The sequence below is a fragment of the Protopterus annectens genome, chromosome 5.part0 (genome assembly GCF_019279795.1).
Source record: "Protopterus annectens isolate FY-2018-M chromosome 5.part0, PAN1.0, whole genome shotgun sequence".
Taxonomy (NCBI): Eukaryota; Metazoa; Chordata; order Ceratodontiformes; family Protopteridae; genus Protopterus; species Protopterus annectens.
The window spans coordinates 1,246,059,817-1,246,084,989 of NC_056735.1; the positions used below are offsets into that span (position 1 = coordinate 1,246,059,817).

Genomic DNA, 25,173 nt, shown 5'->3' on the forward strand with positions numbered 1-25,173 from the left:
GGAGATGGAGTGCATCCAGTTGTCCTGACCCAGAAAGGGAAGAATGGACTGCAGTGTTAGCATCCGGAACTTCGCTTTTTTGACTGATTTGGTGAGTTTGCTGAGATCCAAAATAGGTCTCCAGTCCCCTGCCTTTTTCGGAACTAAAAACAACCTTGAGTAAGTGCCGGATTCGATTTGGTCTGCGGGGACTTCTTGTATGGCTCTTTTTGCTAGCAACCTTTGAATTTCTAGGTTTGCTTGATCCCAAAGACTGGGTGGAATGTCTGGGATTGCATGTTGATTTGTTGGAGGGAATTGGGAGAATGGAATTTTGTAGCCCCTGGATATTATCTACAATAACCAGGTATCTTCCATGATTGTTTTCCAGGCTTTGGGGTAATGGGATAATCTGTCCCTGACTACCTACAGAGGCAGACAGTCGGGCCTCCTTTCAGGAGGAGAGCTGGAAAAGCCTACCAGAGAAGGTATCTCTGTCAGTCTGACTCTGCGGATCCCCCCCTGCCGCAGGATCGGCATCTCCCATTGTTGTTTCCCCCACTGCCCCTGAGGGAAATGTCACCAAGTGTGTCGGGCAAAACTCCCTGGGATTTTCTGAGCCACATCTTCCCGCTCTTCCGACCCTTGGGATAAGGTCTGGGGAGGGGGGATGTACTCTCACGGCAGAGAGAATTTTGCCATTTCGTTCACACCTGGTAAGCATCTTTTACCCGAGGCCCTAACAGTGACGAGCCGTCAAAGGGGGTGTTGGTAAAGGAGGACTTGAAGGGCTCCTCAAATTGACAAAGGTGCATCCAGGAGTGCCTGCGCAAAGCAACTCTTGTGCCTGCTGCCCTACTCACTCCATCTGCTGCGTAGATCATCAGCCGCATGGAAGAGTTAAATATAGATGTCAAGGTCGCAAGCTGTGAAGCCGCCTTGCTCGCAGCTTCTTCAGCTATAGGATCCTGTAGGGTATCTCTTAGTTCCTTCAGGAGATCCCATTGAAGGCGTATAAAGTGAGACAAATAATTCAGTGACCTGAGAGTAAAGGCCGCTGAAACAAACATACACTTCCCATACCTGTCCATCATATGAGACTCTTTGTTCGGCGGATGGACAGAAAAAGTCTCCACTAACTCTTTCTTGGTGGCTGCCACCACCACCATGGCATCAACAGGCATACCTTTTGACAGAAACGACATATCCTCTAGAGCAGTTATGAATTTACTGTGCCTCCTCGGAACTGGTTCCATAGTCTCTGGGGAGCTTCAGGCCTTTCGACTCACCAAACCCAGTAGAAGGTCGAAAGGACAGGACACCCAAGAGCTGGAGGGTTCGGAAAGAAATGCATCCAGGTACACAAACTCGTCCTCAGAAGGGGCAAGGGATTTCCAGACACCCCTCTAAGTACTTCCAGGATATCTGAAAAACAGACATCCTCAGAGGGGGATAGTGGGGACCCTTCTGAGTCCTTCAAGTCTGTGCCTGAAGTGAGGGGCTCAGGGGAGTCCAAATGCTTCTTCTTGCATTTTCTCTTCTGAGGGACCTCCACTGAGGGATTCTCAGGAGAGGTTTCAGAAGAGGTGGGGTCACCCAATGGGGCGTTCTGGAGCATGGATTTCCTATGCATGGGGGGGGGGTCAGAGGCAGACTAAGGCACCAAAATAGTAGGAGCCAATGGAGCCATGGGTGGAGTGGTCTCAGGGGACAGCATGCACCTCATCACCTTGAAGGCACCGCGGTCCCGGCATGAAAGACTCCCTGGCTCCAAAGTGTCCGGAGACCTCCTCCTAACCGAAGGTAATGGCTCTGAGGCAGATGTAGGAGCCGAGCTCACCAGCGCCGAAGCTCCGAGAGGGAGAGCGGGGTTGGACAAGGGTTCGATGCCACCCCCCCCCCCAGAGGTGATGAGAGAGCACCAGCCCCCAGATCCTTCGACAGACCAAGATAATGAAGAGATCGGAGTGGTAGTCAGAACCGATAGACCAGTGGTCATCAGAGCCAGTGGTTCCACCACAACAACTTCCATGCACTCCGGCTTCGAACTCAAAGGAGTCGGAGGAGGAATCGATAACGGTGCACATTGAGGTGTCGGCACCAAATCCTTGTGAGCTGGGCTCGATAATTTAGCTAATGCCTGTGTCTTGAGAAGCCTCTCCTCCACCCTGTCCACATCATGATCCAAAAGCCTGTATGACTGAGAGGAATAAGAGGAAGACCAATGACAGTCTGCAACAGACTGCAACAGTGAGGACTGTGAAACAAACCTCACCGGCTCCAGAGAGGGAGACCTGGTTCTCTCGAAAGTCCTGACTGGCTCCGAAATCACTGATGGAGCCGCCGGAGAAAGAGGTTTATCGGAACCAACGCTTGGATCCGACAAACTCATAGGTTTATCCTTAGATCTTGATGGCTCCGACATAGCAGCTGACGAAGATGATGGCTTAGGGGAATTATCCTGTTTTTTTACTGGCTGAGAACCCTCAATAGCAACATCAAGGGGGCTCTTAAGTAAGCCTCGTAAAATCAGCTTATTTTTTTCTCTCCTGCCGTACCCGAGAACTAAAAGCATGACATATAGAACATGAGTCCTGCAGGTGTACAGCCCTTATGCAAGACACAGCTTGTGTGTCCGTCCGTAAGGGACATCTTCTGGCAGCACGAGTCACACTTCTTAAAACCCGAAGGTTTTGACTCCTTAGGTTTCTTAGACATACTAGGAGGTAATTACAACACTACCAAAGAAAAAACACCAACAACGGTAAGAAGAGTAGCTAAAGAAACTTTAAACTCTAAACTTTTTTTTTTTAAACAGGAAAGAGAAAGGAGGGAACGTGAAGAGCATCTAAGTTAAACGACGACTCCCCAAAAAGTACAGTTTTGTACCTACCATAAATGTAGATGTTCGAGGATCCACATTGCTGCAGTCCTAACACTTGGGTAGTCCGCTGTCCCTCGGTCGGCCCGAATATCAGAGTATAAGGCTGACGTCGGTCAAGGCGCATTTGACTGACATCAGAACGTCAGGGTACAAATGTGCATGACCGACGTCATATCCTCAGTCTTTTCTTGCCCCAGATGTCAGAAGACCCTAAAAGGAAAGGTCAAAACTCATAGACCACAACTAAACAACCAACTAGCCTAACACCAAAAATATGTATAATATATACAATATATATAAAATGCCATATACCTCAGATGGAAAACCCAACCCACACAACCACCTCAAACAGCAGAGGGGAAGGAGGGAGGGTAAATTGGACTGCAGCAATGTGGATCCTCGAACATCTACATTTATGGTAGGTACAAAACTGTACTATGTTCTTCGTCCCACATTGCTGCAGTCCTAACACTTGGGTAGAATCCCAAAGCAGAGGTAAGGGAGGATGGCTAAATTATAATGAAGCAGGAGCTGCCAAAATGCCCTGCAACACAGCAGTGGCAAAACCAGCCCTGGATTTAGAGTACAGTGGAAGGTGGTAATGCCTAGAGAAGGTATGCACTGAACTCCAAGTGGCTGCCTCCAAAATATCCTTAGTAGCCACCCCCCTCAAAAAAGCTGTTGAAGTGGCAGTAGCCCTAGTGGAATGAGGTCTAATCCCAGCTGGAATCTGTTTGCCATGATGGGAATAACAGAAGGCAATGCAAAATCCAATCCACTTAGAAATAGTTTGTTTTGACACGGGCTTGCCCTGAGAGCTCAAAGCAAAAGAAACTAGTAACTGCTGAGATTGTCTGAACCCTTTAGTTCTGTCCAAATAATATCGCAACTGCCTGTGTACATCTAAAGTGTGCAAAATCTTTTCCCCTCTAGTTTGGGGATTTGCATAAAAAGTAGGCAAATGAATAGTTTGGTTTAAAGCCACACTAGAAACCACTTTAGGCATAAAGGAAGGATTAGTACGTAAAGATACCCTATCCTTGTGGAAAATTAAGAAAGGCTCAACTGCCATAAGGGCCTGCAATTCAGAAACCCTTCTTGCAGAGGTAATGGCCAACAAAAAAGCAGTTTTCCATGACAAATATTTCAACTCAGCAGTAGCTGCAGGCTCAAAAGGTTGTAGAGTGAGTTTCTCCAACACAAAATTGAGATCCCAAGCAGGAGTAGGAGCTCTTGTGGGGTCTTAAATTCTTCGCCCCTCTAAGAAACTGCTTGAATAAAGGATGAGAAAACAATGGTGGGTCACAATCGTAGTGAGCTGAAATTGCTGCAGCATGAATCTTAATAGAAGAGAAGGACAAACCTTTGTCCAATAACTCAGTAAGATATTGAAGAGCCACACTTAAATCAGGCTCAGAAACATCCAAATCCTTAGCTGCACTCCAAAATAAAAATCTCTTCCATTTATCTGTGTACACTTTTCTTGTACTAGGCCTTCTGGCTTCCAAAATCACATTCAAAACTTGTTGTGGAAGTTGAGACCCTTTATGGCTTAAAACAGAATATGCCATGCTGTTAGGTGAAGAGAGTGAAGTTTGACATTGATCAAATGACTGTCCTCCTGGGACAACAGATGTGGAATCAAAGGCAAAGGCCATGGAGGCTTCCGTACTAGACTTCTCAGTAGTGGGTACCAGTACTGTCGAGGCCAATCTGGAGCTATCAAAATCATCCTTGGCTTGTCCTGTCTGACCTTCAGAAGTACCTTTGGGAGGAGAGGCAGAGGTGGGAAGGCATACACATGAAGATTTTTCCAACTGAAAGAAAGAGCATCCACTTTCCAAGCTGTGGGATGAAACCGCTTTGTGCAAAACTTTGGCAGCTGGTGGTTTAGAGGAGAAGCGAACAGATCTATGTCTGGAGTTCCCCAGGACACTGTCAATTTCTGAAATACATGAAGATCCAGTTTCCACTCGTGGGGATCCATGATTTGTCTGCTTAACACGTCTGCTAAGGAGTTCTGTGCTCGGCAGAAACCTTGCCTGAAGATTTAGTTGTAAACTGAGAGCAGTCTCCCACAAAATCATTGCTTGCCTGCATAGAGGATAAGAATGTGTTCCCCCTTGCTTGTTGATGTACCACATGACAGTTGTGTTGTCTGTTAGAATCAACACCTGCCCTGGAAGAAGTAAATCCTTGAAAGCTATTAATGCAAACTGGACTGCTAACATCTCCTTCATGTTGATATGTAGATGTTGTAGTCTGGCAGGCCACTTGTCTTGTATCCACTTTCCATTTAGATGAGCTCCCCAAGCTATGTCTGAGGCATCTGTTGTTAAAATCTGACTCGCCTCTGGCCGGGTCACAGAGAGTCCCTTGTTTAGGTGACATTCCTGAGCCCACCATAAAATTCCTTTTGAATGCAAGGTATTATTTGAATGACAGTGTCCAGATCCTGGCAGTGCTGTGTCCATACATTTTTGAGATACCATTGTAGCTTCCTCATATGCAGTTTGGCATTGGGAAGCACCAGAATACAAGATGCCATGAACCCTAAGGCTTGAAGGACTGTCCTTGCAGTCAGCCGGACTGATGAGATAGCTGAAGGAAGTAAAGGGATAGATTCTTTTGTTTGTCCGGGGTTAAAAGGCCATCTGGGATGCTGTATTCAGTCTCACACCCAGAAAGCACATGTCTTGAGAGGGTACTAGACTGGACTTTATTTCGTTCACAGAATACCCCAGGCATCTTAGCACTGCTATCACATATTCCAAATGATGAAGAAGCTCTTCCTTCCTTGAGCCAGAATCAGGCAGTCGTCCAAATAAGGATAGATCTGTATTCCTTTTAGCCTGAAGAAAGCTATCACTGGAGCCAGAACTTTCGTGAACACTCTGGGCGCAGTAGATAAGCCAAAGGGCAATGCAGAGAACTGATAGTGAGAAGTCCCAGCTCGAAACGCAGATACTTCCTGCACTTTAGTCTGATAGGAACATGAAGGTAAGCCTCCTTGAGATCCAAAGTTACCATCCAATGATCTTTGCCCAGCAGAGGTAAAAGCTGCTGCAACGTCAACATTTTGAACTTGGGAATGTCCAGATAAGTATTGAGGATAGATAAATCCAAAATTGGCCTCCACGTGTTCCCCTTTTTTGGGACTAGGAACAGGCGAGAATAAAATCCTAGGCCTCTTTCTGGCATAGGAACCGGCTGTATGGCCCCTATTTGGAGTAACATTGAAATTTGCTTGTGAGCCTCTATTCTTTGTTGAGGAGGAACGTCTGGCATGCCTTTGTAAGGAGGCAAGGTATGGAAATAAAACCTGTAACCGTGATGTATGATATCCAGTACCCATTTGTCTTGGGTAATCAAACTCCAATTTTCTTTGAAAAGTGCCAACCTTCCTCCCAAAGGTGCTGCCAGGCGAGAAGAATCTGGCAGCTGAAAAGGTAGGTCATTGGGTCTGTTTACGAAAGGACTGACCCCTGCCCTCACTTGCAGACTGTGCAGGAGAACTCCCTGTTCTAGGCCTGAAAGAGCCCTGACCTCTGCCCCTGCCACGTCTAGATCTACCCCTAGACTGGGAATCATAAGAAGGATACGTCCACCCTTTAGTAGGCCAATTTCTACTAAACTTTGGAGGCTGAACCTGCAAAAAATCTTTAACAGTCTGCATAGACTTAGCCTTGTCCTCCATTTTCTTTAAAACTGCCTCAACAGGAGAACCAAACAGGACATCAGATTGCAAAGGGGCATCCAAAATTCTAGTTTTAACATGGTCAGATAAATTTTGATCCCTCAGCCAGGCATGCCTACGAAGAACTGACCCAGTGGCAGCCACCCTAGACGAGGCCTGTACAGCATCAAAACCACATTGCAAAGAATGCTTACCCACCTGTTCAGAAACATGCACTAAATCTTGTAACTCTTTACAGTCAATACCTTCCGCCAGAGCATCAACCTTAGATTTCAACTGAGAAAGGAGATAATTTTGATATTTCAACATGTGAAACTGGCAATTCAAAGCTCTCATGGCTAGAGTGGAAGAAGTATAAACTTTCTTTCCCCATCTATCCAAGGCCCTGGCCTCTTTATCTGCAGGAACCGGATTCTTGACAACAGAAGCCTTAACCCCCTTAGGCCCCTGGCTAACGGTTTCTGGGTCTGCCCTAGGACTCTTAAAAAGATACTTATTAGCTTCAGGCACCCTGTAATACCTATCCGGTTTAACAGGAGCAGGAGGCAAAGAATCAGGATTAAGGGAAGCCTCTGCAAACACATCTTCCACCACATTCAACACAAGAGGAATAGCTAAAGGCCTATGCTGGGGTAAAAACAAAAATTCCCTAAGCCTTTTCCTGGAATCAGAAAAATCCTGACCTTCCCATTTAAAATGCTCTCTCATGGAGTGAAGGGTCTCTGAAAACGAAAAATCCTCAGGAGGAGAAGCAGAAGGAGTAGAATCATCCACATCAGAATCAGAATAATGAGAATACTCCTGCAAGTCTTCAGCCGAAGACTCAGACACATCCGAAGCCTGCTCACAATCCCCCAACACAGGTTCCATCATAGGCCTCTTGTCAGGAGGGGGCATAGAGCCTCTAATTAAAGTAATTAAATCCTCTGCCATTTTGAGCATGTGCTTCTTGGGTACAGCACCTGAAGAACTGGGAGCGACACCCACAGAAGCTAAACTAGACCTGCCTCTAGGAGAAGCCTTGGAGGCAGAAAGAGAGGGCCTAGACCCCTTAGGAAGAGAGGGGAGTATAGTTACTTGAGAAGCCCCTACAGCCTGCCCTGCCTCCTGGGAGGCCACATCCTGTAAAACCAAAGTTTCTCCCTGGGACTCCAGAGAGGCCTCCGTCGGAACCACGGTTCCACTGACACCTCTAAAGAACTGACGTCCGGTTCGGACGACTCCTCTAACCTAGGTTTAACTGCCTTGTCCTTGCGCTTCTTAGAGGAAGCGCCGGAGCATCCGGCGGCATTTTGTAATTACACCGCTTCCCAAAGACCAACCTTGCACAATCCAACCTCCGCTTTATAGTGCGTTTATTAAACCTAGCACAAAGCGGCATCCAACAACGTCGTGCTCAGGTCCTAAACAAGGTATACACAAATTATGGTAATCCCTATGCGGTATCTGTTTCCCACAAGAAATACAGTTATTCACTTTTTCTGACATCCGGTAAACCACTGAGGCAAGAAAAACCAAAATATTCCCAACGGGTACTTAACCAACTCTGACTTCGGTCTGAAACTCCGAATTCGAAAAATTTCAGAACGCCGAACGGCACTTGCAACACTGCTTCTGCATCGGACCATGCGGCAAAAAAGACTGAGGATATGACGTCGGTCATGCGCATTTGTACCCTGACGTTCTGATGTCAGTCAAATGTGCCTTGACCGACGTCAGCCTTATACTCTGATATTCGGGCCGACCGAGGGACAGCGGACTACCCAAGTGTTAGGACTGCAGCAATGTGGGACGAAGAACATCCAGGAGAACCTTTAACGTAAATGGCTACTCCTATAAGGAAGGAGAAAGGGAAAAAAAGCCCTTAAACGAAGACTGGGCTAAGAGAAAAGGAACAGAGAATCCTCTAAGTCAAACGGGTTCATGGAAAGGGTTAGGCCTGAGGGAAAAGTACAATGACTACAACAAAAAGGCACCAGCAGGAAGGTCACAAAGGCGCTAGCCTAAGGTGAACACAAGACTATACTAATAGAAATTACCCTTCTAAATTCAAAAAACATTGTCAAAGACACAAAGAAGAAGAAATCTGGGTAACTACCGCTAGGCATGTTGGGATAGGGGCTAGCCTCGAGCCAGTAAGGAGTTCTCGAGCTATAGTATACGGCTGAGTCGGAGCCGAGGAACAGCTCCGGACCCAACCAGCAAGGAGAAGGCAAGATGGGACCAACATAATATCTGTTTAAAGCTGCTTCCATTTTGTCCAGCCTTTTGTTATTTGAGTTGATATGCTCCTTCAATGTTTCAATTATTTTAATGAGCTCTGAACACATTTGGCTTATTTTCATAGAGATTGCTGGAAGCCATGTCTTGCACCAAAGTTGGAGCTTGAAATTCTTTTTGCTAAACAACTGCAGGATTCTTCCCAGTCACTGTTTCTTCATCACAGTTTCTTGTTGATTTTCTTTCAGGCTCTCTTAGTTTCTTTTTTGCTAACATCCAGGAAGTGTATGTACCTAGTAGTCAGCAACTGAATTTACTAAAACTGGCAGAGTTCCTGGCCCTTATCTCAGTTTCTTTTTTCATATTGGGAGGGCTGAAGTTAAGCTGTTAATCAGTGTGCAGACATCTTCGAAGTCCAGGTATCCACAAGTTTTAATACTTTTCCCTTCTGCCACAATTTTGTTATCAGCAGCTCTTTCTGCTGGTTATGATTACATCCTTACTAATACACGTCTTGTCTGTTTTCAAATGAACAGATTTGCAGCATACACATGATGTGCCATGTCAATTAACAAATCCTGCTGTGGAACATCAGTCCAGCTGCTTATATATACTTCCATAAAATTAAAGCACTCTATTTCAAGTTTCTCTGGTATATCAAAAAAATCCCTGACTTTCCCTGTGTGCTCTGTCTTCTAACGTTGCTAGTTTTTTCTTTAAATTACTTGAAGCCATGACCCACACTTAAGCTGAAATTTTAACTGCATTACCTGTACTTAAACTGAAATTTTAACTGCTTTTTTGCTTGATATCTGTGAGGTTCTTTCCAGCCAGCATTTTTCCCACTCCTTGTCATGTTGATTTTTACTTACCGTCTTCACATTTTACCTTTATTGACTTCCAGGTACTGTAATTACTTGCCAGTAAATTAATTTTACCCAAACTAGGAACGCTCTAATCAACCTGTTGTTACTAAATGTGCAGCCATCTTGGAAGCTCTTTGACCCCTTCTTGCCTTAACATGGACACAAGCAGGAAAGAAAGCATTTCCAGTGACTGGCTCACTAAAGAGGACTGAACTTTAAGACAGGTAAAACAATTAGCTGAAGGCATTAGCCCAAGTATGATAGAGGAGCATGCTACTCTACCAAGAAGCAAAGTGGCAAAAGTATTATGGTCTCTTAGCGCAGAGCAGGACCAAACAAATCCCACAGGATTCGGCCTAGGGTTGATTGATGAGGTACATGCCCTATTCACTGAAGTCTTAGAGTGACTGCCTTCCTAAAGGAATGTAATAGCACAATCTGAGAGCATCCAGGCTACATAAATAACATTCTTGTTGAGTGGTTTAATAAAGGATGTTCTACTGTTCCTATGCTTTTCACAAATACTCAATAAGCTATTTCTGGAAGGGAAGGAATATGGTCCAATAAAATGACAACACCATGAAACTCAAACATTTTTCACAGAAAGGGCTATGAGGGATGCTGCATGGTGGATATAGGTCACCATGATTTTTCATCCTGGATAAAATGGCCACTAGGTGCAAAAACATTAGAGGAACCTAAGCTAGGAGGGAGCTCTTTGCCCACTGACTGCAACACTCACAACCTCATGTATAGTTTTGTATGGGAACAAACATGCAATGGAAAGAGTGCAGGTAACAGGTATTTACTGCTTAGAATCACATCTGTCAATGGAGTTGTTGAGGGATGACAGGCTGCCAGGTCACCTGACAGTGCATTCCCATAGACATAATTTAAGTTTCCACCAGATTTTAAACATTTCTATAATGTCCAGATCCTGAAATATGTGTTTGAAGTGGGAAAAAAAGTACAGTTGTGTACACTTACCATAAATGTAGATGTTCGAGTGTATTCACTGTTGCAATCATTACATTTGGGTAATCCTGCTGGCAGGTTGCCCTTAGCCGGCCTGAATTCCAAAGTCTTGGGTCCTGCGTCGGCTGCTGTCGCCCCTTCCCTGACGTCAGGTCGTCATGGGTATAAAAGAAGCAGCCAACACTATTTTCTTTAGTTTTTCTTGCCCCAGATGGCAGGTGCCCCTCAAAAGGGCAGCCATAATTTATATATGTATAATTACATGCACCAATATAAAATTTACTTTCATCTACAAGCAAATACACCACATAGGTTGCATAAGTTAGAGAAGGAAAGATAGGTTCCATCAGAAGAGAAGGGGGATGGTGGGTGGGTAACCTGGACTTCAACAGTGAATACACTCGAACATCTACATTTATGGTAAGTGTACACAACTGTACTATGTTCTTCGTGTTTCACTGTTGCAGTCATTACATTTGGGTAGAGTCCCAAAGCTAAGGTTGGGAGGCTGGAGCTAAACAGCATTAGGAGTGGCTATGATGCCCTGCAGAACTGCAATGGCAAAGCCTGCCCTGGATTTAGAGTAGAATGGCAGATGATAGTGCTTTGTAAAGGTGTGCACTGAACTCCAAGTAGCAGCCTCTAAAATGTCCTTGGTAGGTACTCCCCTGAGAAAGGCTGCTGAAGTGGCTGCAGCTCTGGTTGAGTGTCCTAATGCCCTTAGGTACTGGCTTGCCATGGTGTACATAGCAGAAACGAATGCAGTGGCCTATCCACTTTGAAATAGTCTGCTTTGAGATAGCCAGATAGCCTTTCCTTGAGATCCTGCAGCATATGCCACTAGTAATTGCTCTGTCATTCTGAAAGCTTTGGCTCTGTCCAAGTAGAATCCAAGCTGTCTGTGTACGTCCAAAGAATGCAGAATTCTCTCTCCCTTGTTCTGTGGATTTGGATAAAAGGTTGGCAGGTGAATAGTTTGGTTGAGAGCCACACTGGACACCACCTTAGGCATAAATATTAGGTTTGTCCTCAGAGAGACCCTGTCTGGGTAAAAAATGATAAAAGGTTCCACAGCCATGAGTGCCTGTAACTCTGAAACACGTCTTGCAGAAGTTATTGCTAGGAGCAGAGCTGTTTTCCAAGATAAAAATTTTATATCAGCAGTAGCAGCTGGCTCGAAAGGAGGCAGGGTGAGTTTTTCCAAGACATAGTTGAGGTCCTATGCAGGCACTGGTGATCTCCTTGGAGGTCTTAAATTTTTGGCCCCTCTGAGGTACTGCTTTAATAAGGGATGAGAAAAGATTGGTGGCTCTACATTGTAATGAGCCAAAATGGCAGAGGAAAGAATTTTATTAGATAAAAAAGACAGGCCTTTGTTCAGAATCTCAGTTAAGTATTGCAAAATCTGAGGAATATTTGGCACAGCTGTATCAGTTTGTTGTGCCTGGTTCCAAGCACAGAATCTCTCCCATTTTCCAGCATATGATTTTCTAGTACTAGGCCTTCTGGCTTCCAAAATCAGCTTTACTGAGATGTGTGTTTTGTATGACTACATTATTTGCCATGCTGTCAGGTTTAAAGTTCTGAGTTGGCTGTGCAGGATCTGACTGTTTTGCTGGGACAGAAGATGAGGTATTTGAAGTAAGGTCCAAGCTGGGCATAGAGACAAGTTCTTTAGTATTGGATACCAGTACTGGCGGGGCCAGTCTGGGGCAATCAGTATCATCTTTGGCTTCTCCTGTCTGACCTTTAGGAGTACCTTGGGGAGGAGAGGCAGAGGGGGAAATGCATATACTGACAGGTTTTTCCAGCTGAAAGATAGGGCGTTCACTTTCCATGCTTGTCTGTGATAAATCCTTGTGCAGAATCTTTTTAGTTGGTAATTGTGAGGGGAGGCAAATAAATCTATGTCCAGGCATCCCCGTTTCTTTGTTATCATGCTGAACACTTGTGGATCCAGGTGCCATTCGTGGGGATCCATGAGGTTTCTGCTTAGTTCGTCTGCCAAAGTATTTTTCCTTCCTGGCAGGAACTGTGCCTGCAGATGTACTTGGTAAGTCAATGTTGTGTCCCACAAAGTCATGGTTAGTCTGCAAAGGGGGTAAGAATGTGTTCCCCCCTGCTTGGTTATATACCATATGACCGTGGTGTTGTCTCTCTATCAGTAGTTGTCCCGGATGAAGTAGGTCCTTGAAGGCTGTCAGGGCATTTTGAACTGCTAGCATCTCTTTTTGATTGATGTGTAAATGCATTTGGTTTGAGGTCCATGTGCCCTGAATGCATCTTCCCGTCATGTGGACCCCCCAGGCATAATCTGATGCATCCGTTGTCAGTGTCTGCCTGGCTGGGGGTAATGTGAATGGCTGTCCCTTGTTTTGGTGACAAGCCTTTACCTACCATCGAAACTCTTGTTGCAGACAGGGAATAAGAGTAGTCATAGTTTCCAGGCTGTGGTAATGTTGAGTCCAACCACTTTTTAGGTACCCTTGAAGTTTCCTCATATGCAGTCTTGCATATGGAATTTGTAGGATGCAGGATGCCATGAAGCCCAAAGCCTGCAGAATTTTTCTTGCAGATAACTGGGCCTTTGTTGCCAACATTTTGAAATAGGTAGTCAGTTGCCTTTGTTTGTCTGGCGTGAGATAAGCCATCTGGGCAGTTGTATTTAAGCTTGCACCCAGGAATATTATCTCTTGAGAGGGTACTAGTTTTGATTTCTTTTTGTTGACTGTGTACCCTAGGCATGTTAGAAGCCTCTTCACAAACACCATATGCTGTAGAAGAATGTCCTTGTTCTCTGCTTGAATTAGACAGTCGTCCAAGTAAGGGTATATTTGTATTCCTCTTTGTCTGCAGAATGCGATTACTGGTGCCAGGCACTTTGTAAAGACCCTGGGTGCAGTAGATAAGCCAAAGGGCAGTGCAGAGAATTGGTAATGCATTGAGTCAGCCTTGAATCTGAGGTATCTTTTGCATATCTGTCTGATTGGGACATGCAGGTATGCCTCTTTTAGGTCTAAAGTCACAAGCCAAGCGTTCCTGCCCAGCATGGGCAGAGGCTGCTGCAAAGTCAACATCTTGAATTTTGGTATATCCAGGAATGTGTTTAGAATAGATAGGTCCAGTATTGGCCTCCAGGCCTTGTCCTTTCTGGGCACCAAGAACTGTCGAGTAAAATCCTTGTCCCTGCTCTTGCACTGGTACTTGTTGAATGGCCCCCATGTCCATGAGGGATGAGACTTGTTTTTGTGCCTCTGCCCATTGAATTTTTTGGCAGATCTGGCCAGCCATTTGCCTTTGGCAGGGTATGGAAATGGAACTTGTAGCCTTGTGACACGATATTTAGGATCCACTTGTCCTGGGTTATAATGTGCCAATTTTGAGAAAAAAGTGCTAATTTCCCCCTAAGGGTGCTGCCAGGAGATAAGTGCTTGGTGCAGGCAGGGGAAGTCATTGGGACTGTTTCCTGTATGGTTGTGATTTGTCTTCTCCAACTTTGGAGGTAGAAGCCCCCCATTGCTTTGGGCGGTATGAACCTTGCGCCTGGGATATGCCTCTGGGGCGTCTGGATCTGCCCCTTTGTTGTCTGTCTGACACAGGAAAGGACCAATTCTTTGTTGGCCAGTGTCTGCTAAACCTAGGTGGCTGTACTTGTAAAAAAATCTTTGACCATTTGCATAGATTTAGCTTTGTCCTCCATTTTCTTTAACACCTCTTCTGCCACCAAACAAAGTACCATGCTGTAAAGGTGCATCTAATAATTTAGCTTTAACATGATCTGGCCGATTTTGTTCCTTTAACCAAACATGCCTCCTAATTACAGAACCTGCGACTGCGGCCCTGCAGGAGGCCTCTAATGAATCAAAACCACACTGAAAAGTATGCTTTCCAACTTGTTCAGCTGCATGCAATAACTCTTGCATTTCCTTGTTTTCTGCACAGTCAGAGTTTAACAACATTTTCTGTTTAAGCAATGTCATGACATGTTGCTGATATCTGAGTATATGAAACTGACAGTTTAAGGCCCTTATAGCTAAGGTAGCAAATGTGTAAACCTTTTTTCCCCATCTATCCAGTGCCCTAGAATCTCTGTCAGAGGGGGTAGGGTTTTTTGCAGTGGAAGCCTTAACTCCTTTGGGAACCTGAGAAATAGTTTCTGGGTCTGCAGCAGGGTTTTTAAAAAGGAATGTATGAGAGTCAGGAACCCTGTAATATCTGTCAGGCTTAACAGGAGCCGGAGGTAAGGAGTGAGGGGTAAGACTAGACTCCAAAAACACATAATCTACAATGTCTAACACAGGTGGGATGGCTAGTGGCTTGTGTTGAGGTAGTAAAAGAAATCCCTGAGCCTCTTTTTAGATTCTGAAAAAATCTTGCCTCTCCCAGTGGAAATGCTCCCTCATGGTATGTAAGGTTTCCCACAAAAGAATAGTCCTCGGGAGGAGAAGCTGAAGGAATAGATTCCTCAGCATCAAAATCCTCAAGGGGGGAAAAGAATATTCCTGATCAGAAGAAATGGAAACCTGATCTGAAGATTCATAGTCTCTTGCCTAGGCCTCTTTTCAGGAGGGGGATGGGAACCCCTGATCAAGGTAATCAAGTCTTTGGCCATTTTGAGCATCTATTTTTTGGGCATAGAGGCCTGACCACATGGCTCTTGAGTTTGTTTCTTTGCTTTGGAAGGTGCTTTAGTCTTTGCCTTTGAAGCTGAAGTTGGTTTGATGTAAAAATGTTTAGGTCTGAATACACCCTCAGAAGCCGGTGCCAGCTCAGCGGCTCCGGACCCATCTGAAGGGATAATATCCAAGGCTCCAATATCTTAAGTTTCCAGCGGCATGGCCGACTCCACATGGGAGTCGGTAGCGGCCTGCGACTCTAAAGTAGCAGGTGTCAGGGGCTGCGAAAGCACCTCACTGAGGACCGGAGAACCGGTGACTGGCTAAGGAGAAGCTTCGTCGTTGGTTTTGGGCCTCGGTAGTCTATCTCTTTCCTTTTCTTTGCATTTTTTGTGAACTCTGGTAGTCGGATGGCTATCCAACGACATTTCTGGATAATTAAACCGGCGTCTGAAATAGTTTAAAGCAAAATCATACTGATGCTTAATAGTGCATTAGTTAAATCTAGCACAAAACCGACAACCAGAAACGTTATGATCAGGGCCTAGGCAAGGAATACAGCAAGAATGAAAATCCTTATGAGGTATTTGCTTCCCACAAGAAATACAATTATTAACTCTTTCTGACATTGGTCTGGAGCAAGAAAAAAGTTTCCCCATCGGGGTAGTTAGCTTTATTGAAGACTTCGGATCTGAAACTCTAACATGAAAATCTCAGGAGTCGGCTGACCGGCACTTGCGAACTGCTTCTGCTTCGGGCACCGCGCGGCAAGAAATACTAAAGAAAATGGCTTTGGCTGCTTCTTTTATACCCTTGATGACCTGACATCAGGGAAGGGGTGACAGCAGACGACGCACGACCCAAGACTTAAGAATTCAGGCCGGCTGAGGGCAACCTGCCAGTAGGATTACCCAAATGTAATGACTGCAACAGTGAAACACGATGAACATCTGACAGATCCTACCCATATGACTTGGTTCATCAGACCTAGTTGTGCTCAGGGAAAGACACCAGATGGGGGGATCTCAAGTTTTGAGAATCTAACCAGGACCAAAGTGACTCAGATAATCAGTCCCCAAGACAGTGGTGGTTACACAGTTAGCTACAGTTACCTAAATATGAGCTAGGCAGGACCAATGCCTGAGGACCACCCCACAAAGATAGGGGCTTGGGTGTGCCTCTTCTGGGACCATTATCAATAACTTCAACTTTAAAAAAAAAAACAGATGTATGCTCAAGATATCAGTAGTTTTGGAAAAGTCCAACTGAGGGATATAAAGGGATACCTCAAACAGAATTACTGTTAAAGGGCTGACACATCGTCACCGCTCTCTTTTTTTTTTTTTGCTCTCTTTCTGCATCTCTTACACACCTCTGTACAGCTGACCATCAGCTGTCACCAGATTCACTCTTCATTCACAGTGTTTACCAGACCCTCACTAGCCTACTACAAAGCTCAATACAACCTACATCTGGGACTGGTGAGGAGATCAAGGATGATGGTACAGCACTCTATACAGCTTCCCGGGAGGGTTCCCTAGCTCCACCACCCTACAGCAGCCTTGCTAGCTCCTCAATGGCTGCTTTCAGTAGGTGCATGTGAAACCTCTAGACTAACCAGCATACCTCTTGCAATATGGAGCTTGCCTGGCTCTTAATGCTGTTACTGTAGTAATCCTAGCCAGCTTTCACCACCCCCACCACAAAAGGATGGGAAAAACAACACTGGCTATTCACTCTCGTCCCACCCTATGTCCTTGCAGATCCAGTGCCACCAGTTAAATATGGATCATTTAGGGAGCAGTCATGTTTATACTCCTTTCTCTACTTTAGAAATTTGGAGTCCCCACTGGTTTTTGGTCTTTATTACAGTACTCTGCCAGAGAGAGTGAAACTTCCCATGCATCTATACAAAATGATCTTCAACTGAGCCATCCTCCTAGCAGCAGGTACGCCAGGAGTTTCTCTAGTCTGTGCCTAGAGATGGCTTGGTTAAACACTGGCATTTATGGTAGCCCCTTACAACATACTTCTTTCTCAGGCAATGAACACAATACTGCAAGTGTGGACCTTTGCTCAATATCTAGCATATAGGCAAATACTCAAAAGATCTGCTTTCAGGATTAAAAAGTGACACCTTTTTAACAATGTGCATTAAGACTTATTTAAATTATGCAGACAGCAGAAAAGAAATGTTGCTCCAACAACATATGACAGAGTTTCAATTCAAGCTATGATTGAATGAGAGGACAAACCTGATTGCTGATTCCCCAAGAAGGGACCTCAAAGATGGATCACCTTGTTTTGCATCTTGGCAAGTGTATACTCCCTACCTCCCACAAATACTCTAGCAAAGCATTTGTTATACTGTGAAGAATTAAAGTCTTCACTTCCACAGCTTACCTACCTCATTTTGTTGACCAAATATTTTTTAGGCACTACTGCTACAGTTCACATCCAATGAAAGTCAGTATTCAGAATCAATAATACATCAATTACTTGTCACTAGTAATCCTATATTCCCTTCACTGTTAGACTCTCAGTGATCAGGTTTTGTGGTTAATTATAGGGCTTAAGTTGCTAAGGAGATCTAGTCTTCTTTAAGACATTCTGCTTAGAAGCCTGACTTCTAGTATTGTATTCACCACTTTCTACCAGAAATATACATAACACATTTACCTTTAACAGATTTTTGCTGATCTGATGACCTGTTTCCAAGTTTTTTCTTTTTCCGTGCTAATGTGTTTTTACGGTCAAATGTGACTGGACTGTACTGTGGAAGGCTGTTGAACTTCTTTTCAAACTCTTCTTCTAGTTTCCCTAGGCTAAAAGAAAAATATATATGATGATGGTGTAGTGTTGCTTGAAATACTGCTACTGAAAACAAACAAAAATAAATAAAAATTCACAAAATATAAATCAGTGCAAGCTACAAATTTCTTTGAATATTCATGTGGTTTTAGGGATTGGCTTAAAAGTCATGTAAACTAAAGAACAAAAACAGAAAAACAAACACATAAAAGTAAATTGTAACTGGTTTTAAAAATACAGTACTGCCTACTAATTTAGGAAATGCAGTTCCACATAAACACCTACAATCTGTGTCAATACAACAGTCACAGCCAAAGATAAGCGCCTACTATGACCCTACTCAAAAGTACAAAGATATAAGCAATAAACACACAATGAATCATGCATTCCATCGTAAAAATGCATATCAATGGACCCTGATGAAAAATAGTGTTCTGACTACTATGAAGTCCTTGACTCCCCTGGAAAATGACAATGCAAATACCCAAGAGTGCTTGAACTATATCGAATGACATTGCTACAAAAAAAAAAATCTTAGAATGAATTAACTTAAATAAACTGCATCATGTTTCAGCTTTAAAAATAGAACTACGAGTTTGGCTTCACAGACTGTTAACACTGAATTCAAAGTTTTGAAAATGCATTCCAAAAATTAAAAGTAGTGTAGGAAAGGAGCAAACATCAACATATCAATCCCACTCTAGGATGTAATTACTATGAAGTTGTTGCATAAACGACACTAGTCTCACAGCAATACTTGCTTTTTATACAATTTTCAAAACCACTTATTCTGAAGCATGTTATTTTTGTGTGTCCAGCATACAACTGTCTGCATGACACTGTAATTCATGAAACAAAAAGTATGTTTGCATTTTTCAGTTAATATGCACTTTTGAAGAAAAAAAGTATACACTCAAAGCCGTAAACTTACAGCCCCATACACTCATCCCATACAAAATCCCATTTGTTGGTACACACCCAAGTACTGAAGGAAATCTCTGCTCTTAGAAAGGAGACAGTGAGATAAAACACTGGTGAGGTGGGGGGGGGCAAGAGACGGTGGTAGCTCTTTAACTACTTTTGGCAAGAAGCAAGGGTTAGTTTCCAAGGAAGAGGGCCTAGAGCTTCAAAATCTGCTTAGTTGATATAAATAACCACAAAGAATTGCTGAAAAATAGTGTTTGAAAACCACTGACAATGTAATGCAATTGTAAACACTATTGACAGGATACCGAAGGATGAAGCTCACTCCAACCAGCAATAATACCACCTGTTAAAAAGAAAAAAAACAGTTTCCAAAAGCTTAACGGATCTAGCGCTTTCATCCACTGCAATGTGGACTTCCTCAGAATCAATTAAACAATCATCATAAAGCTAATTTATTTGTTTTTTGGCACCAAACACATATTTCTAACTTAAAGGGACAAACTAAATGAAAACTTTCAACAACACCATACGTCTCAAATCTAATATATTTACAATTGCTGACAGTTAAAACATACAGAAGAGAATCATTAAAATATATAGTTAAACATTTCATGATTGCTATTATTATTACTGCATATCCAATCTATTTGCATATGCTGAAAGTTGGTAAATACATCAATACTGTCTAATAATAAATAACTCTATAACTAACTTAAAAACACTACTTGCTTTTCATAAAATAAATACTCATACAGAGCTAAATAACTATAACCACATTATAAAGCTTTTTTAGCTCCATATCTACTATTGTAGCTTCCTATATAACATTGCTAGCCTAGGTACGTATGATATATTTGTTGCTCAATACTCCATTGATGTCCTATAAACTAACATATAATAGTATAAAAATTGATTAGTAAACTAATTTATAACAATGATATATTTGTTAGCATAATCCTTAACATTTATTACCATAACCAATAAAATGAATTCAAATACAGTCTACTGTAAATTAGGCGTCTACCTAATCACTTCTGTGGTGTGCTGATGGTCAGAGTAATTTAGGGAAACTTCATCTTTGTCTAAGTAAGTCTCGGTAACATGGGCTTAATAGTAATATAGTCATTTAAACCCGGTGTAGTTGAGGCATCTGTTAAAATTTGCCATCTCACTTCCTTTTCTCCCAAGAAGGCTTTGTTGTTGCCTCCTCTGCTTGCCATTCTTATTTGTTCCAAAATGGCAAATTCGAATTTATGATTATTCCCATATGGGCTACATGTCTGGCAAGTGCGCTAGTGCTATCATTTTTTCTAATAGCTTACAAGTGATCATAAATTCGGTGGCTGATAGGAAAGCCAATGACATTGTTCAAAAGAAATTTAAAAAAATTAACACAGATATATCGGAATATAAAGCTAATAAAGCTTATCCATGGAAGAACAGGATATGGAGTAATGATGATGAGAGTGATGCATTGGGTTCATATGTTAACAAAGGAGAGTATCAACCTAATAATGAGAATGTAAATTTTTATGGGGATAGGAAACAAAATCAAGGGAGGAATTGGAAAAAGAATTGGAAATGGAGGAAGAACAGACAGGTGTGGGGACAGAGACAGTTAAACAATCAGGAATGGAGAGATTATAGTGAATTATGATGGAATTATTAATTCAAGTATACTGTTTGATTCAAAAGTTGATACTATTATGCATGAGTCCAATTTGGATGGCATTATTAACAGTAAAAATGACTTTAACATCTTTAATTATACTGGAGTAGTGCTTGGTGATGAGCATTTCATTTTATTCTCTAAAGGGATGAAGTATGTACCCAAGAGGAAATTCCAAGTAGTGGATTGTCTTACTGAGATTAAATTATATCTCAGGAAAACTAATTTAGCTAATCATTTTAACAACAAACCCTTATTGGTAGAGAAAGATGTGTTAAAGAAAAAAAGTGTATATATACCGCCCACCCACCCTAATGTAGCCATCTATGAAAAACTAGTGGCTAATGATATATACAGGTTACAGAATGAGGTTAGACACAAAAAAATGAAAAGTAATTTATCTAACGAAGAAATACTGTTACTTCAACGGCTTAAGAATGATGAAAATATTAGGATAATGAAGCCGGATAAGGGAGGGGGAGTAGTGTTATATGGCCAACATGAATATATTAACAAGATGTTAAAGATTCTTATGGAATCAGGGAATTATATTTCTGTATCAATCAATGAAATAAATATTGGTTATAGATGAATAGAAATGTTTTTCGAAGAATTCCTTTTAGATGGACGTATAACTATTGACACATATAAGTTCTTGTTTGTAGAGCACCCCACTCTAGCCACAATTGGAGTACCAAAAGTGCACAAAAACGTTACAGATCCCCCATTTCATCCAATTATATCAGGAAGTCATTCCAAAACCTTCCCATTGGGTATAGCTATAGATAAATGGCTTAAGCATGTTACATTCCCCATTTAGTCAAAGATTACTGGATGTTCCTTGGTAATTTAACCCCGGAATTGTGGAAAAAGGGAATTATTTTAATCACAGTAGATGTGATAGACTTATATTCATGTATTCCTAAGCAAGAGGGGTTAGAGAGCTTTTGTAACAGTATTGGACAAAATTCAAATCTGAAATGGGATCAGATAAATTTAATCGTGGAATTAATGTCTATAGTACTTGAGTATAACTACATTTACTTTGAAGGAGAATATTACAAACAAACCCAAGGAGTGGCAATGGGGGCCGCATGTGCCCCTATTTTTGCCAATCTTGTTATGCTTGATTGGGAAACAGAAAAAATATTTAAGAGTGAATACTACAAAGTACATTAGACATTATTCAAGATTTTTGGACGATATTTTCATATTATGGGATGGACCTGAACATATCATTGAATTATTCATGGATTATCTGAACAGTACAAGTCAGTTTTTAAAATTTAAATATAGTTATAGCACTGAAGGTATAGCGTATCTTGACACTTTTATCTCTAGTACTAATAATGGATTTAAATCTCGTATTTATAGGAAAAACACGTTTTCTAATAATTATTTAGAGTATTCTAGTTATCACCCTTATAAAACTAAGAAGAGTATATTTAAGGGCCAGTGTATACATGCTACTAGGATGACATCTACTTTTAGTGATATGATTGAGGAGATAGAATTCATCCATGGTTTATTTAGTACTAGAGGGTATCCTTTGGAACTATTGAAGGAGATGAAAAACTATGTAGTTGGGGAAAATTTCACCCCAGTATTAGGCAAACCATTATTAAATAAGACTACAGTGAGGGAAGGTGATGTTAAATATAAAAGAGCGTGTATTTTGGAATACACCCCTCAAGCTAAACAAATAAGAGAAAATTTTATGCAAATATTGGAACATTCTCACTGTGGATAAAGAAATAAAAGATATAGTAGGCGAGACTCATCTTTTTGTGTACAAAATGAGAATCAACATTAAACTGATTTTAGAGAGGAGCCCTGTAGTAAGGCCTATTAATCAGCGGCGAAAGGGAACTAGGAAATGTGGCAGGTGTGGTCAATGTTATGCCATATTGGAAAAAGAAGACATTACACTAGAGAATATTACTAGGACCAAAGTAAGTTTCCACAATGGTAATTGTAACACTAAAAATGTTATATACATGGCGAAATGTGTAACCTGCCCAAGTTTTTATATAGGAAAAACAGAAAGAATGTTCAAAAAAAGAATTTATGATCACTTGTAAGCTATTAAAAAAATGATAGCACTAACACACTTGCCAGACATGTAGCCACATATGGGAATAATCATAAATTCTGATTTGCCATTTTGGAGCAAATAAGAATGGCAAGCAGAGGAGGCAACAACAAAGCCTTCTTGGGAGAAAAGGAAGTGAGATGGCAAATTTTAACAGATGCCTCAACTACACCGGGTTTAAATGACTATATTACTATTAAGCCCATGTTACCGAGACTTACTTAGACAAAGATGAAGTTTCCCTAAATTACTCTGACCATCAGCACACCACGGAAGTGGTTAGGTACACACCTAATTTACAGTAGACTGTATTTGAATTCATTTTATTGGTTATGGTAATAAATGTTAAGGATTATGCTAACAAATATATCATTGTTATAAATTAGTTTACAAATCAATTTTTATACTATTATATGTTAGTTTATAGGACATCAATGGAGTATTGAGCAACAAATATATCATACGTACCTAGGCTAACAATGTTATATAGGAAGCTACAATAGTAGATATGGAGCTAAAAAAGCTTTATAATGTGGTTATAGTTATTTAGCTCTGTATGAGTATTTATTTTATGAAAAGCAAGTAGTGTTTTTAAGTTAGTTATAGAGTTATTTATTATTAGACAGTATTGATGTATTTACCAACTTTCAGCATATTCAAATAGATTGGGTATGCAATAATAATAATCATGAAATGTTTAACTATATATTTTTAATGATTCTATTCTGTATGTTTCAACTGTCAGCAATTGTAAATATATTAGATCTGAGACATATGGTGTTGTTGAAAGTTGTCATTTAGTTTGTCCCTTTAAGTTAGAAATATGTGTTTGGCACCATAAACAAATAAATTAGCTTTAAAATGACTGTTTAATTGATTCTGAGGAAGTCCACATTGCAGTGGATGAAAGCGCTAGATCCGTTAAGCTTCTGGAAACTGTTTTTTTCTTTTTAAGTACAATAAACAGGTGGTATTATTGCTGGTTGGAGTGAGCTTCATCCGTCGGTATCCTGTCAATAGTGTTTACAATTGCATTACTTTGTCAGTGATATAAATAACCACTGGGGAACATAGTTCTCCAACAAATGAACTCCAGGCCATGCAGACATCCAGCTAAAAGGGTTGTGGGGAAGTATGGTCTACAGAGGGAAGTAACCCCTCAGATATCACAGGCGAATGCACGGGGAGGGAATGAATCAAGGGGAAGGACATAAATGAAGAAATCCAGCAGTGGAAGCAGTCAACAATATGACTCCTCAGGAATCCTTAGGCACCTCACTGGTCCAAGCCTCAGAATAGAGAGAGAGTCTGGGGGCTGTAGGAGAAGCTGGAAAACCTGATAATACAGGGGCACTGTGGTAAGCCAGAGAGAATGAAGAAGTGAACAATTGGAGGAGACCTTCAAGAGCTGCTTAATTAACCTTGCCTAAGACCCAGTTCAGACTGATGCCCAAGACAGGCCAGAAAGATCTGCAAGTTCACTGACTATGGGAGAAGGGGATGTTACATTTCCAAGTAAATGAAAAACTACTATTACTCTGCTGTACAGGTTGCCTAACAGAAGGTCTCCTGGTGACTCCTAGCCCCACTAAAATATGTCCTGGGAGATAGAGTGGGATAAGAGGGACTATTAGAGGAGCCAAGCCTAAGTTGTAGACAGTCAACCTAGCAGTTGGCAGGAATGCCAGTCACCTGGACTAGCATTTAATCTGGAGAGACCAGTAGGGAAGAAACCAAAAATCACATTTTTACTGCATCATCAGTTACAATCCATTATAAACTCCCCTATGTACTGCTGAACAATGATGATTGGGTAGTCTGATGTCCTTAGGTATATGTGGATTTTGTATACATTTCCCTGGGGGTGACATTTCCACCAAATTTGTAGTAGTACCATTCTGAATAGGTTCAGTGCAATGTTGGGTGTTACTGTAACTTCTAGACACAAGTACAGAAGGATTTTCCTTAACTTCCGATGTCAGCCTAAGTTCAAGGGAAGCCTTAGTTATCCTTATTGCACTTTTCAGTATGTTAAATAACCTCGATGTTGACCCTGTTTTGTGGATAAATATTCTAATGAACTTTTACCTCTTATTGTACTACTTATACATGTGAACCACCAGGCTGGCTTGCCCTTTCCCTTCACTTTTTGTTTAGTTTTGGTAGGGACTGACATTTATACAATTATCTACTAGAGTATAGAATTTATTTGCATAACTACTAACCATGTCAACATTTTGGGAGGGTTACAGTTGTACTTAAACTACAAGACTTCATCACAGGACAATAGCACGTTTGTATGTTTTGAACTCTTTCAAGACGGTGAGATTTGTCATCCGCTGGCTTAGGGATTTTGAAGGAGATTACTACCAATTTGTGGTCAGACTTGACTGGGGAAGGATATACCAGTGGGACTGTACATATAAATGCCATATTT

General features: G+C 41.9%; 1 protein-coding gene across 4 annotated transcripts in view; it reads right to left on the bottom strand.

Annotated features, from left to right (window-relative positions):
* Positions 1 to 25,173, bottom strand: part of BBX (BBX high mobility group box domain containing) — a 2,705,004-nt gene that overhangs the window by 441,187 nt on the left and 2,238,644 nt on the right. For all 4 annotated transcript variants that reach the window (XM_044071093.1, XM_044071095.1, XM_044071094.1 and 1 more), the window contains one exon: positions 17,917 to 18,062. In XM_044071093.1, the coding sequence (XP_043927028.1) occupies positions 17,917 to 18,062 (146 nt within the window). The remainder of the gene's footprint in view (positions 1 to 17,916; positions 18,063 to 25,173) is intronic.